The 15947-nt window shown below is 38.8% G+C and overlaps 1 protein-coding gene across 1 annotated transcript in view; it reads left to right on the forward strand.

The window, feature by feature from the left end:
- The first annotated feature begins 1650 nt into the window (after positions 1-1650).
- The window catches only part of CLIP1 (CAP-Gly domain containing linker protein 1), a 59916-nt gene continuing 45619 nt past the window's right edge, over positions 1651-15947 (forward strand). Inside the window, exons 1-2 of the mRNA XM_074159381.1 lie at positions 1651-1744; positions 2171-2742. Of these exons, the coding sequence (XP_074015482.1) occupies positions 1651-1744; positions 2171-2742 (666 nt within the window). The remainder of the gene's footprint in view (positions 1745-2170; positions 2743-15947) is intronic.

Consider the following 15947-nt stretch of genomic DNA (forward strand, 5'->3'; position numbering starts at 1 on the left):
CAGCCAAGGTGGTAATTAATGCTTTTTAAAGTGTAACATTTATGCAGACTTGGAAAATGGCTTGAATTTGGCATGGCTGTTCCTGAAATAGCAGAAGAAATGTTTCACTTTGTTATTTAGGTTCACAGAGCAGTGTGCCTGAGAGTTTTTTGCTTTGTTTTGTTTTTTTCACAGTGAATTGATTTTTGGGAGCACTAATGTGCTGGCTATTAATAATGCGTGAGGGGTGAAACTCATCCTGGCAGGTAAAAGACACGGCTGGCGTGTCCCTTTAGTCTTCCTTCCTGCCGCGCAGCAGTCTCTCCTGCAGCAGTGTCTGTTTTGCCTTAAAACCCACCGTGTGCCCAAGCGTGGGCACCTGGGCACTGCTGGTAGTGGCTTGGGCAAGTCTGGAGTTGGCCAGCGTGTTCTGCCTCTGCATGTGTCCTGGTGGGGGCTAAAACAGGGAGCGAAGGACAGGACTGAGACCTGCTCTGCGGTTCTTGTTTGTCATGTTCTGAGCAAAGAGTTGAGCAAACAATCTATTGCTACATGTCTGTTTCCTTTTATTTATTTATTTTTAGGTGTTTGTTGAGATGTGTGCTGTTGTTTTTTTTTTTTAAGTGGGCATAGTTGTTCTGTCAGTGCCTTTTATATATAAAGCTTAGCAAATATCCAAGCTGTGTTCATGCAGAACAGTTTATACCTTAGAAGGTGGTGGGGAGACCAGTCACCTCGCGGTTTGGCTTTGAATTCAAATTACAGAAAAGAAAAAAAAATTAGATTTCTCATTGTAGATAAAAGAGCCTTTTTACAGCTTTTGTAATCAGAAGGAAGATGCCTTCTGTGGCAAAACCCTCATGACATAGTTCCCTGAAAAGCTTATAGCTGGCTTCCAAGTGAGAGCAGCGCTCTATCCTAGCAACCTAGGGACGAGTCCCTCCTCCTCTTTCCAGAGGAGCGGAGCTGGGGCACTGCGCCGGGGACTGCGGGCCAGAGCATCTCGTGATCTAAAAGATCACATACAGCCGAGGTGGATTTTTACGTGATAGCTGTCATCGTCTAACTCTGTTGATCAATCTAAAATTTTCCAGTTCTAGTCTCTCTTAAAAACTTTATTCCTTTTATCCTGAAATTCCTGGTTCTCTTGGTTTATCTTGCAGTTAGTTACCGAGTCTCAAGTTGTTTTTGCTGGGATATTGCAACACTTGAAAAATGTGACTGAAAACAGTAGGGTGCGCAGGCTGGTTACGTCTATGCATAATGTTAGTAATGCTGTTAAGGGCTTTGTTTTTCTTTCTTAAAATAGCCTTTTAGTTTAAAGCTCAATGTGAATACAGCAGCGTTCGGTGAAGTGAGTTATTTTGATGTTTTAGATTCAGACTTGGTGTCTTTTAATAGGAAATGGCTTTCAAAAGATGAAGGGCTGTCCTGGGAAATACTTCTTGTTGTTATTGGAAAGCGTCTTTTACCATGCATTAATACACAGACTATGTATATTTGTAGAAATTTCTTGTGCAGGAGTTAAAATACTGACTTTTGTTTCATGTCTAATATTTTTATATACAGGTTTATTCCAGAGTTGGAAAAACTAGAATAATATATTTTATCCATGTTTGGAAAAAGATAGTTGCTACAGACAAAGAGGATTAACAGCAGTACTGCAAAAAGATGAGTATGTTAAAACCAAGTGGACTTAAGGCTCCTTCAAAGACCATCAAGCATGGGAGTACATTGCTGAAAACACCTGCATCTGTTGCAGCTGGTAAGGAATATTTAAATAACTTTTTTCATCTTCTCACAAAGAGTACCTTGGAAGCTATGAGTATAGACTATTTTTACTATTTACAATGAGGTATTTTTGCTTGTATTTTTGATCTAACAAGTGATCAAGCCTTTTTCCTTGGAAAAAACTTGTAATGATAAAAGTGTTTGGCTAGTTTTTGAGGTAAGACTTGTAATCTTTACAAGATTTTTACCAAAACCTACATTAAATTAATTCAGTGTCTCTGTCCTTAGATTTTGAATCATTGTATGCCAGAGATTATGGTGTTTTCATAAGTAGGAAAATTTGGAATTGTGCTCTTCCTTTATAGAAATCATGCTTTTCCAAGTGCTTGTTACACTGAAACTAAGCAATGTTGCTCTATGGAATATTAGTGTATTTTCTTTCTATTGTACTTGATTCCAGCTCCAGCAGAAAAAGCAGCTTCTGGTGAAAAGGCCTCAAGCGCAACTACTGCAGATGCACACGAGGAGTTTGTGGATGATTTCAGAGTTGGGGAGCGTGTTTGGGTCAATGGAAACAAACCTGGCTTTATTCAGTTCCTTGGTGAAACACAGTTTGCTCCAGGACAGTGGGCAGGGATTGTTCTAGATGAACCAATTGGTAAGAACGATGGCTCTGTGGCTGGAGTTCGCTATTTCCAGTGTGAACCCTTGAGGGGAATATTTACAAGACCATCAAAATTGACAAGAAAAGTGCTGACAGAAGATGAAGCCAATGGTACACAGACAGCTCATGCTTCTAGAGCTACATCACCAACTTCCACATCAGCTGCTAGTATGGTGTCTTCATCCGCTGCTGCACTTCCCCCTTCAGGAATTCCGCAGAAAACTTCACCACTTGCTGCTAAGGAACATTCAACTCCTTCTCAGATTAGCAATCTTTCGAAAACTGCAAGTGAATCTATATCAAATCTCTCTGAAGCTGGATCACTAAAGAAAGGAGAAAGGGAGCTCAAAATTGGAGATCGAGTTCTGGTAAGATTCCCCTGCTGCCTCTGTGTCTGCTTTTGATTGATTGATAAACTGTAACTTCTCCTAATATTCAAAACTTTTTTACCGTTTCCTTGGTCAAGGTAATGTAAATTTATATTCCAGCTTTCTTCTCGTTGAGTGTCTTCTGTAGACAAGCTCTTCACAAGCAGTTCTGCATACTGTAGGAAGATCTTTGCGTTACTAAAATAAGATGGTTAATTTGGCAGTTTCTAATCTATTATGTTTTCCCAATGTTTAAAAAACATCTAGTCTTTAACGACATATTTGTAGCTTATCTTTCCATAACTTCAAGAACTATAGTCATGTTAAATAAAAACAAAGCTTGTGAGATTTCCGTGCAGCTCTTTTGCCCTATTCAAGGCTGTGTCTTTAGAAAGTGAAGAGTTCAATAATTGATTGTTCCCCTGAGTAGTGATAGGCAGCAACAGAAGTAGTCACATAATGCCACTGATCACCCAGGAATTACGTGTTCTGTTGGTGACGTGCCATGTTACTTGGCTGCCCTTCCTAAGTTCAGAACCATAAATGCTTCTGCTGATGTATCATTTCACTCTTTTAAAAGGGAGTTAAGTTTTGTTAGTTTAAACATTTTTTTAAAAAATAATTATGTTGTATACTTTTTATATTTGGATCAATGTAATAGAGCATGTGTCATTTTTGATAACTGATTTGATATACACCTACTAAGAAAAATGGGAAACTGCCTTGAAACGCTAACCTTTGCTTGAAAAGGCAGTAGAAAGCTGGTGATACATTGCTTATGTTGTTTTCTTTATTTAAAGGCTATGTATGTAACCTTCAAATATAACCAAAATGATATTTGTATGTCCACCAGATCTACGATGACTATAATAGAGATCTGATTTTAGGTTTTAATTACTTGCATGTGTCATTAAGCTGAAGAATTGTCTTACTGTTATTTTGATACAATCTCTTTTTATTTACAACATAATTTAAAAAAAATCTCCATTAGGTAAAATCAAGGATAGGAACAAATGCTCTGGCATAGAAAGCACTTCTGGGGTTACTGTAAGAATGTTGTGTAGAAAAAAATCTCATGGATTTTATTATTTGTCCTGCACTGCCCCACCACATAATGATTCTGCAGTGAAGGTGGATCGATATTTTATTTTATTTTATTTTATTTTATTTTATTTTATTTTATTTTTATTTTTTTTAATTTTATTTTTTAGAGGAAGAATTTGACTCTTCTTTCTGTGTAAACAGAGCTTAAAGCATAGGGCCAAGTTGCAGAAAGCGTGAAGGAAACTAAGGGGAAGCGAGGGCAGGGTTTGGCTGACGGCTAGAGTTGGGCTGAGATGTGCTTTCTTGGAGTGGTGATGGAAACAAAGATTTACCGTTTATCCCTAGCTATTTCTGTCAGAGACTAGAGCCCTGTCATCTTCCAGTCAGTGTCAGTTTGTTAACCACTTGTTTGCCTTTTTCTGAAGGATCTTTGTGACATCTTCTACGATGTCCTCTTTGGGTGGGAAAATTCTCTGATGCCTATGAAGGCATCGCTCTGACTTTCCTGTGTCTTATTACTGCAAATTACAGAAGCAGCGTATCCTAAGTGCTGCAGTTTGATAGTAAGAAGGTCCCAAATTCTGTTTGTTAAGCAGAACAGATTAAACTTAGTATTTCATCCTCCCTACTTCCTCTGTTTGCCTTAAGTCTTCCTGTTGAATCATCGAATTGTAGTTTGAGGTTTTGGGGCAATTTTTAGCACAGCGTGTCAGTGATGCATATCTGTTATTTATATGCCAGTGTAGAACAGTGTACACACGGGAATATGGATGTTAAAGGGACAGGATTCTTGTCTGCTGGTTTTTAACCCTTTTGGGTGCCACGCTAATTTTTTTGTAGTAGATCCCAGACTCTGCTGATGTCATGTCTAATAATAATTCAGATGTAAATGTCTTAAATCACCAGGTCAGTGCAAATAATAGTAAAATTGGCTGAATAATCAATTCATCTATGAATTTATTTTTTTTTTTCTCTGCCACTGAACTCCTGTCCAGCGCTATAGGCTGTAGAACTGAGCTGTTACCGAGTCATTGCTGGAAACTGTCCTCAGAGCATTCAGCTGGCACCCGTTCTTGTGAAAGACCTGCCTGTCACTTAGCGTAGCTTGCCCAGCCATTCCTTCTCCATCAAAGGTACAAATGCAACTGGACTGCTCCATGTCATTTGTTTTTTATTTATACTGACAGCGATACCTTTTCAGTAACATGTAACGCAAGAGGATGAGAGGCTTCGTGGAATTTAAGTCCCACTTCAGCACAGAATTTCCCCTCTAAGTGACAATGTAGTGTCATAGGCCTGAGATAGGCTACAGTCTGACCGTACCATTGCACAGCTCTAGCAATTAAATGCTGCCCATATTCATCAGTTCTTGCAGTTCGGACTGACTGCTGTTGAGTACCGTGTGAAGGTTCTTGGTAATAACAATGCTGTGATGATTATGGATATACGGGGAGAACAACTGCTGAGAACTGCGACTTGAAAAGGGTGAGCCTCCAGCAGTGTAGAATTGCAGTTCGGCAGAACAATGAATTCGTGATAGACAAAAGCTCATTTGGGAGTCTTATTAAAATGCTTAACTGGAAAAGTATGTCCTTAAGGGCAAATTCCTAGATGGGTAAGGCATAGCTCCTCAGCTAAGATTACATTCCAGAATGGACTTCAGATGTGGCTCAACTTTGTTGATCTCGGTGTGTGATCTCAGGGTGTGGAGTGTTACACTGCAGTATTTCAATCTGTTAAATTTTTCCTTCTAACTTTGATTTTCAAATGTACTTAGAACTCGATGATCTTTAAGGTCCCTTCCAACCCTAACCATTCTATGATTCTATGATTTACCTTGAATTGATCTGTACGATTTTTTTGTTGTTGTTGCTGGCAACTGGCCGTTTTCGGGTGATACCTTCAACAAAAAGGGCAAAATCATACATCTTTTTTTCTGCCAATCTGGGTTATCAAGAAGCAAGAAGCCGTTCTGACGACTGTTTCTGTGCCAAAGAAATGCGCTTACCGATTCACATCTCAACTGGGCTGCTTTTTCGCATTACACAAACGTAAATTTGACAGAAGTTTGTTGAACCTGAAATGTTGGGTTCAAAGCATTCCAGGCTTGACAAACTGACATCTCCCAACAGCTAAGCTTTGTTGGAATGTTTTTCGGTTCCTACTGAGATGTTAGTACTATACCTCTACATGAAAAGAAGCTGTAAACTTCACCGTTGCTTCTGCGTTCTGTGATTGCAAACTACTGCAGCAGTGTTCAGAGCCAGTGGTGTTGGGATGAGGTAGTTTGATTAAAGGCTGATAAAGAAATCCTGAGGAGGTGATTAAAGCTGTAGTGCATGGTCTGTATTCTTCTGTGTAGCTAGAAAAAATATCTTAAGCTTATTTTCTTATTTGTTTGATCTCTAATTGTTTCACTGGTCTTTTGTGCACTTAAAGTTAGAAGTACCTAATGCTACATGGTCCCTTGTGCAGAGTCCTCCCAAATTTCTACGGGAGAGCTGATGTCTTTAAAAAATACATAGATTTAGTAATAAAGGAAACTTCCAATGTATGTATGTATTCCTGATTTATTTGGATACAAAGACAGGTGCCCTACAGGATCTTCCCTTAATTCAGATAAAATTAGGAAGAATAGTGGTTAAATACAAACTAAGGGTTTGGGACACTCATTCAAATGCTTGTCAGAGAAAAGAAATTTCACTGCAAAAAACTAGAGGTGATTGATTCTCAAATGCAGGCTTGCTCAGTGAGGTTGTGCAGTAGATGTGGAGATGAAAAGGGAAGTTTAGACTGAACATTAGGAAGCGTTTCTTTACCAAGAGGGTGGTCAAACACTGGAACAGGCTTCCCAGAGAGGTGGTTGATGTCCAAAGCCTGTCAGCTATGTGATACGTCAACTGAGTTGGATTCCTGTGGATGACTGCAGAAAATTAGATTGTAGTAGATTTGCTGCGTCAGCTACAACTTTTTCTCTTCCCCCCCTCCCCCCCCCCCCCAATTTGAAGAAAACATGTTCCAGGCCATTAAGTTGAGTTGTAAACACCAGAAAAATAGCTCATGGTAGACATCATTGTCTGTAAGGGAAATAGAATAATCGTGGAGAAATTCACGTTGTCCTGTCTTCTTAGAAGCTCTCTTTCTTGATGTTCTGGAGGAGTCAAAGCAAATAAAAAAAAAAGAAAGTGAAGTGAATACATGTATTATACCTCAAAATGAATATTCCAGTGCAAAAGGAGAGATCATATAGATTTCTGTATTTACTCCTTCTCAAAGACGATTAGATTAAAACAGCAGGCAAGCCCTCTGCTGTCTTGGAAATCTCTGATAAGAAGTCTGTCTCCCTCAAATCCCAGTGTATCCGAGCCACATTCGGCAAGGATGTACTTCATTGCCTAGTTGACTTGAAGCTGAGCAGTCATTTTCCTTTCACTAACAAGTCTTTGGAAATATTTCATGTTAATATGTAGAAATATTGAAAATATAGGGAGATAAAGTACATATTTAAAAGAATTGTGGCTTCCGATATGTAACTATTTGTTATTCAGCTTTCCATTTGTTGTATTGATGTATAACTCTTACTGGAAAAAATAAGATAGCTGAATCAAAAAGTTATTAATGCAAAGCGTAATTCAAATAGCTCTGTATTAACCACAATTTCCATTCTTAACATCTGAAGTATGTTCTGGAATCTGGATATGATTTAGTTGTTAGAGGGAGGACATTAACTCTGGGCAGGCTGATCTCGTTCGGGGATTGCTGCGCAGTAGGAGATACTGATGTGTCAATCTGCGCTTCCTCCATTGCCCTCCTCCAGCCTTTCCGGGGTTAATGACAGTGTGAGGCCTTTAACACAAGTGTAGTTGATTTGCCTCCTGAAAATTAGGTGTTTGAGCATTTTGAACCTTGTGGGAATAAGAATTCCTATGCAAAAAGTGATGCCTTCTTGTACTGGGGGAACAATAACTGAAAACTAATTCAGAAAACAAATTACGTTCAGGCTAAACCAGTTTCTCTTTCCTGTTTGAGTTGCAGCCAGAGAACCTGTTTGCCCTGGTGTTGCAAACACTTATGGTTTCTTAAGAGTCCAACGCAAAGTTGATTTAAAAAACAAACAAACAATCAAAAACCCCTGAACTAACCAACCAAACCCAACTTGTTGAAACAAAAGGGGGAAACCTGATTCACGTGACAGCGGCTGCACCAACCAAAAGTTGAAGCAGCTTTGAGGGCATCTTCGGCTTTTTCCTGGAGGGACCAGATGCTGTGTTTTAAATAAATAAATAAAAATCTTATCAACCTAAGGGGCCTTAGCCTTCTCAAGGGATTAAAGTGCTTTCATTCATTTAACCGGTTACAGCTTCTTCAGGGTCTGCCAAATCTGATGCTTCTGGAGCTGAGCTGTAAAGCCGTAATTCGGGCCTCCGTCCATATGTTCACAAAAGGTTACAAACTAGATTTACAGGCAGATGCTGCGGTGGCCTTTTTGCAAAGTTATTCTCTAAGCATGAATGACATCTCATTTCTTCTTCTTGTCTGTTCGGCACTGCTCACTGTAAGTTATTCGTTACTTTATTTCTTACTGAGTTCTTTAGTGATGTAACAGATAAAGACTGATAGCAGATTATTGTCAGATTTGTTTCCACCCCTGTAACCTATCTTCAAGTAAACATGACGTAAGTCTGTCAGCTGATTAAATTCCAGGGCTCTTAAAAGCAGCGAAGGGGGAAAGAAACTTCCCGTGTAGGGAGGAGTTTCTCCCTTTAGAAATAATCCTGCATTTACCATGTGGTATTTTTCAGTTTTCCATTTTCTAGTTTCTGTAACATTCTGAATAGAGAACGCACTTCCGAGTTTAGTCTATTTAAAAATCTATAATAGCCAGTATTTAACTGTTAGAAAAACACTATTCACGGTTAGAAAATTGTTAGAAAAACAGCATTTAACTGTTAGAAAATTTAATTTAATTGTTGAAGCAATGCAAATTGTTAAAGCATTGTTAAAGCAATGCAAAAATATCTTCCCACGAGGCATATGGGGATAGAAAAGGAAGAAGAATTTGGAAGTTGAGAGTGTGTGATTGTCGTGTGCTCCGCTGGGGCTTTTCCTCTCCTGAGCCTCCTGCGTTGTAACTGCGAATGCACCACAGTGTTTAACTCAATCACGCTTTTGCTTTATCCTTAAGCTGAGTTGACTGTAAGGTATTTTGATGGCTTTGTCATGTTAAGTCAAGGATGAAAGTAATTCTTACATTTATGTATGTATATTTAGACATAGTATTTTGGATACTGTAAAGTATAATGCAGATTAATTTGTGAAGTGGTTACTGCAGCATGAAATATATATATGAGAATATAGCTGAAGGATAGAGGGTATCCAAAGGCTTTGTCTGTAATTCATTATCTGGGTGATTTTCTTTCTGCAAACTTCAGCTTTCTTTTAATGTTACTTTTAAGCATTTCTCAGGACACATTGTTACCTGTCTGCTCACGGATAAATAACATGTTAAATTTATCTTGTTGCAGCAAGGTGTGAGTTGTGTGTAACTGTGAGTCATTTTGTTTTAGCAACTCCTTATTTAACTTAAAATTGCATGTGAGTTACTGGGATATAATGGCAGCTGGAGGTGGCTTTTCCTCATGACTCGATCCTTTTTTTTCCTTTTTTCCTTTTTTCCTTTTTTTTTTTTTTTTTTTTTTTTTTTTTTCCCCTCTTGTGTGTGGACTCCCTGTCTCTCTCCACCTCCCTCTGCCTTCCCGAGGGGACCGATCTCCAGGAACATGTTGTCCTTGCTCATATCAGCACAGGATGGGTGGAAGAACAATTTATTTATTTACTTACTTTAGTCTTTACCTTTGCTTTTTTTTTTTTTGGTGGTGGCAAATTCACGTTTGGCTTTTGTAGTGTGGAATTGCTGTTAGTTTTTTGTATTATTTCCCATGTGACTGAATGAGTTGATTGAATGAATTGAATCTCAATAGCACATCTTTTTTAATTATTAAACTGTTTTCTTCTGGAAGTGAAGGATTGTGTGATAGCACTGTGTGTGAGTGCCTTATTGCACGTTAGCTCTTTTGCCCACTTTGGCCTTGCTTTTGAACTCGCTAGTCAACTGCAATCAAATTGGGTAGAAATATAGAGGTTTCAAAGATAAGTTTTTACAAGTTTCATGAAAACAGCCCAATAGAAGGTAGAGAATCTAACCACCAATTTTGGAAAAGCTGCAATTTGTCTTCACAGATTTTTGCACATCAGAGAATCCACATGATCAAGGTCTTCCCTAAGTGCGGTTCCCATCAATTGAAATAGCTGTAGTCACTCTTGCATTTTTAGCTAGCAAAGTCACTTGACCATAATATCCAATGCCACAGGAAAAGTGACATCATTAATCCTGCTATTCACACAATTGCTGGTTTGAAAAATCTGAATTAGGAAGGCCAGTTTAAAGTTTAGTGGATACTCTAGCACGCTTCTAGTCATGCCTTCATCAAGTGTCAGATGTTATGCAGATATTTCTAAAAGGAAATAGGATCATTGGGAGGTAGACTGTCTAACATCAAGAAAAAAAAAAGACTAGGCAAAAACTGACAGAGGAACCAGATGTTGACAAACTGTTTGACAAAACTGCCATGTTTTATTTCACTTCCTCCTTTGGAACTATAGTGTGGTGTGATTTTTTTTATTTTTTATTTTTTTTAAAGTTTGGATACTAACAGTCTAACTTTAAAATAAGCATTGGGCTTTATTGATACGTTTAAGAACTGGGCAATGGGTGGCAAACACCCACCCACCCCTAAAAAAGTGCCTCTCTTGGTACCAGCATTGGATATGGTGTCACTAGTGTGGCTTTGCTTTGAGCTAATCTAGTGCTAATACTGCTCAGCACTTTGATACATGCTCTGGAAGTAATTGTAAATCATTCCTGATGAAGTATCCAGGCAGTGAGAGGGGTAAATAACATTATGCATGGAGCATTCCAGAGGGAATTGCTGTTTCACCTCCAGCAGGCCAGGCTGTTGGTTGCACTTGGCATTCGATGGCAGAGTTTATAAGCCAAAGAGGAGACTGTAAAGTACGTAACAGCTGTCTGCTGGAGGGACTAGAGATGGAAGAAGATCCAGGAGCTAAAGGAACTAAGAGGAGCTTGTGGGTTGATGTGGCAGAAGGACCAATGAAAATATGTGGTGCTCTGAGCAGCGCTGCCCGTGCTTTCGGTCAGTCCTCAAATACTCTGTGTAGTTATGTCCTTAGTTATTTGAAAAACCCATTGGAATCATTGGCGAGAATTCAGAACGCAGCTGCAAAATGACTCAAGCAAGAGAAAGTATCTTGCAATAAAAGATTTTAAGAACTCAATCTGTTTGATTTACGAGGGGAAAAATTGAGGTCTCTTGCTTAAAACGTGTGTTCCTGCGTGGTGAATGCCAGTTGCAGAAGAGCTCTGTGATCTTCTAAATAAAAGCATAATGAGAGTCAGTGGCTAGAAGCCACAGTCAAATTTGTTTTATTTCAAATTTAAATATGTTTCTAACAATGGAGTGATTAACTATGAAAATAGACTGTCAGTGGAAGCATGTTTTCTGATGGATATCAGCTCTGATCTAAAAACATCAACGCATACGGCTTAGCTCAGTGTAGTTAGAGGGTTAATTACAGATGTAACTGGGTGAAGTGTAAAGACCTGTTTCAGGAGAGCCAGAGGAGATGATCTGATGGTTCCCTCTGGCCTTGAATGGGTGAGCAAATCAATTAAATACAGTTGCTTTTGCCAGCTGGAAATGGTTCCTCTAAACTTTGAGAAACAAGAGGAAAAAGATTCTGATTAGTAGATCCCAGGTTTTTCGAAAGCGGTGTTTGTGTGTCTGGATGTTTTTCGCTTTGTCAAGCATTGCATATTATGGGTGCTGTGGTTTGAACGGTTCTGAAAATGCCTAGTCTATGTGACAAACACAGAAAATATCCAAGTGATGCTTTTTGAGAGTCACCATAACTAAGTGCTCAGGCAGAAGAGGAGACAGAGCAATTGTTATTCACCTTTTAACTCTGCTCAGCTGGTCTGAGTAAGTGATACTGTTCTACTGACAAAGCTTCAGACAGTGGCTATCCTCTTTTCAAAGAGATCTCTTTTTTCGGTGACTAGTGTTTAAATAGCAGCCTCAGTTTTAAGACCATCTCTTTTTTCTTTCTTTTTTTTTTTTTTTTTTTTTTTTCCCCCTGGATTACAGTGGTTTATTTGTTTCCTACTTCTTCTTATCTTTAGAAATGCAACTCTGCAAAGGTTCTCACAGTTTGACGTGCTCATCCCGACGTGCTTTAATCAGGAAGTTTTTAACTGCTTCAGGTTTACAGACCCATTTTGCTACTTCATTTTACATTGCAGCAAAATAACGTAAGCTTAGTTATAATTTGATAAATGGAACTTAATAACTTTTCCCATGTGTTTGATGTAACACTAGTGAATTCCAAGCAAATTTCATCACCCCACGATGACCCGTAGCCTAACCTAGATTCTCTGGCGTATTATTGCTTGATATTTTACAGCTTGACTATATTGAGTGTGATAACCAACTAAAAAAAGGTCTGGCAGCTCTTTTCTCTGATCTATTATTCAGTGACCTGCCTTAGCATGATTGAAGGTCAGGGAAAACTATCTTTGTGGTAATGATGCCCCATTTTTCCATATAACTTTTAGAACTTTTAAATAAAGTTAATTTCCTGTTTCTTTTAGAAACTAGGCTTTTTCTTTTCTTTTTTTTTTTTTTTTTCCAGTTCTTCACGCAGTACTGGGAAATAGATCCACTGGCAAATGCAACTAGTTTTGGGGGGATTCTTTTATTTATCATTTTTACATTTTTTGCTCTAACGATAATAATTTTTTAAATATTTTTTTCTGTAATTCTATAATAAATACTATAATCCTATAAGTACAATTCTTTTTTCATATTGGCATATATGGTTTAGTGTAATCGTGTCTTCATCTTTTTTTCCCCTCTAGAGCACTAAGCGTAAGCCTGTGTATGTACAGCAATTTTTATGCACAGAAAAGCCTTTACCATACTGTGTGGTACAGTCGCACCTCACATTGTACTACCAAGGGAATAAGAGATTATTTTCTTAAATGCTCTCAAGGTAGGTGTGTTGTCACATGATGAGTACTTAATTACAGCTGGAGATAATTATATTGTTTGAGGCAGGTGTCTGTGTGCGACTGTGAGTCTTCAGTAGATTCAGGCTTTATAGAGCAATGCTGACCCTGGCTCTAAAGCTGAAGACTTAGAAGGCTTTTTGCTTGAAACTGAGCAAAACTGTATATATAGGCGTTGGCTGATGCTATGAGCAGTTTACTGCCCACAGTGTGCTCTGATTCCTGCTATTGGTGAGGATACACACTTCAGTATTTGCAGAAAGCAGAAATGTAGTAGCCGGTTATTCAAAGAAGCTTGACTAGGTTTGGAAAAAAAAAACCAAAATTCCTTGGCGTTCTTCCTTGCATCTTGTTTTAAAATAACCCTGGTACCATGGTTACAAGACTAGTCACGTTGCCGTTTCTCCTGGGAATCTCATGTTGTGCATCCCCATATGTTCTCGGGATACGGATTCCTCCATTCGCTCCCTCCCACCGGGCCCTGGGTTGCGGTCCCAGGCACATCCCCTGCCATGGCTGTAGCGGGTCCAATGGCACTGGCCACTGCCAGAGCTTTGCTACTGCATCGTGGCTCCCGGTTCATGATTTGGATGCAATTTCTTCAAAATAAATGCCATACATTTTTTTACCCAGATGTGGGAAATGAGCAGGGCCAAGATATGAAACAGAAAGGAATGAGGTTTAATCTGTATTATCCTGGAGCTAGAGTTACTTACCTAGAGGTTTGTCTACAGTTTGACCTGGAGGGAACAGATGGCAACAGTTTTTCCTGTCTCTGGGAGTCTTCACATCTAGTTTTCCCTTTCCACTGCAGTGCTCCAGATAGCTCTTATCTTGCGTATCACATTTACCTTTCTATGAAAACAAGGTTTTGTGCCTCTGTGTGTGTGTTGGTAACTTACTGTTGTTGGTAAGTTGGTAACAACTTATGTTGTTTATTAAAAAACAAAACAGAACCCCTCACCACTCAACAAAATTGCAATAAAATTCCTTGGCCTGGGCTAAAGAGTTCTATCGGAGAAGCTGAGGAATCCCTCTGTGCAACACAGACCTGACTATTGTCTCTGAAGGGATGCTCCTTATCTAGGCTATTGTTCTGCCTTTCCTGTCTGATTTCTTTAATGAGTTTTTTACAGCCTCTTTTGGTTTAACTCTGTTGATTCAGGCAGACGACAGTACAAAATTGAGTAGGAAAATAATACGCACAGAACTAACCAGTCTTTTAACTTAAAGATGTCTTCCAAATTTGTCTTTAAAGAAAAAAAAAAAAACCAAACCAAAATCCCCCCAGCTGCCCGCCTTCCCCCCCCCCCCCCAAATCCAAACTTGCTAGAAAAGGGATAAGGAGAAGGACAACCTGGAAGACCCAGTATGGACTGATCGCCCAGACAACTGCATGTTTTTGTCTCATGCTGCTCAGTTAAATTTTTTGGAGTTTGTATTTAAGTTAATGATATTCACCCTCTAGAAAAAGTGGGTTATGTCTGAGGGTGAATAACGTGTCAACTTAAGGGATAGTTCTTCCGAGGAAGTACTTTTAATAAATTATATATATTCCTTGCTCACCACGGTGCTACGGAGGGATCTGGATTCCATGTGACTCTTTTGGCCGGTTACGATTCTTTATTTCTAAGACAGTACTCGTGCTTGTTTTTTGAGAGGGGAAGTTTGCCTGTTCTCTGCCAAGAACACCAAATACCAAACGTTCTACGAGTTACTATATTAGGCTGAACCATGATAGCTGTAAACTTTGTGTATTTTTATTCCATGGAGAATAATAATTTGATACAGTGCCACTTCAGGCTAGATGTAAAGGTAATTTGCAGACTAAATGCTGTTTCAAGACTGGCTCTAATGAGAGAGAAGGGAACTGCCACCTTAAATATGGACGAAAGACGACTGTTGCCTTTTCTCATCTTGGTAATATCAAAAAAGGTTAATTATTCTTACCTGGTTTGTGGTGGATAAGGATTTTTATTTATTTTTGTAAACTTTTTTATTATTTTCTTTTGCTCATCAGCTGAAGCCTTGCGTTGCTCACAGAGCTGTTGGCCCTGGGAAGTTGATGAGCCAGAAGCTGAAGCACAAATGCGTGGGGAAGCTGCTGTGCACTAACTTAGTACTTCATGGACACTTAGTGCTTTCATGCAAGATAATGTCCCCCGTTCCTAGATTCCTCACAGTTAACCTCTTACGTGAACACTTCCCAATGTATTAATATGAATTATCTAGTGTACTGTGATCACGCACCTTTATGGCACGAGGAGCTTCTTGTTTTCTAGTTATCTTGGGAAGTTCTCTCCAAGAAGTAGAAGTCTAACGTAAAAATTATATGAAATCCTAATATACTTTTTAGTATATAAAAAGGGAAATTACAGTCTGTGTTAGCAGGGTACATCTCTGCCAAGGCTACAAAATATTCAGCATTGTATAATGTGTGCTGGAAAACACAAGTGGAAAAAAAACCTGAGGCCCTCAAAATGTCCATGTTGAATGCAGTGAATCTTTTGAAGAGCTTTTCATTAACATTTGCTTGTTTTCATAATGCTAGATGCAGGCTGAACAGATTTTCACACAAATAGGACACAACATATTGTCATTCTGACCTGCAAGGATCCTGCAGTTCTGGCTTGTGGCCCTTCTTGGCAAGTGTCAGCCACACTGAACACCTTTTCCTTCTTCACTTAATTTCCTGAGCATTACAAAAAGCGATGTCTTGCAGACATTGTAAGTTAATTGGAATGGCTGTAAAGATTTAATATTTTAAGTTTGAAATCAACTGATCTCTAATATTCCATTGAGGGGTGTTGTGTTCTGTTGTTCTGTTTTCAAAAGAAAAAGAAGAGAAGGTCAAGAAAATGATTCCCTCCTCCCCAAGAATTCAAATAGCTGTTTGCGTCTACAGTTTTGCAGTGCTATGCATTATGCTTTATAACAGTTCTTTGAAATGCAAGGGAGCCGTACTATGTAGTTTATCTGAACTATTCCTTAGAGAAAATATGAAAGACTTTTTTTC

Source organism: Numenius arquata, chromosome 16 (genome assembly GCF_964106895.1).
Source record: "Numenius arquata chromosome 16, bNumArq3.hap1.1, whole genome shotgun sequence".
Lineage (NCBI taxonomy): Eukaryota > Metazoa > Chordata > Aves > Charadriiformes > Scolopacidae > Numenius > Numenius arquata.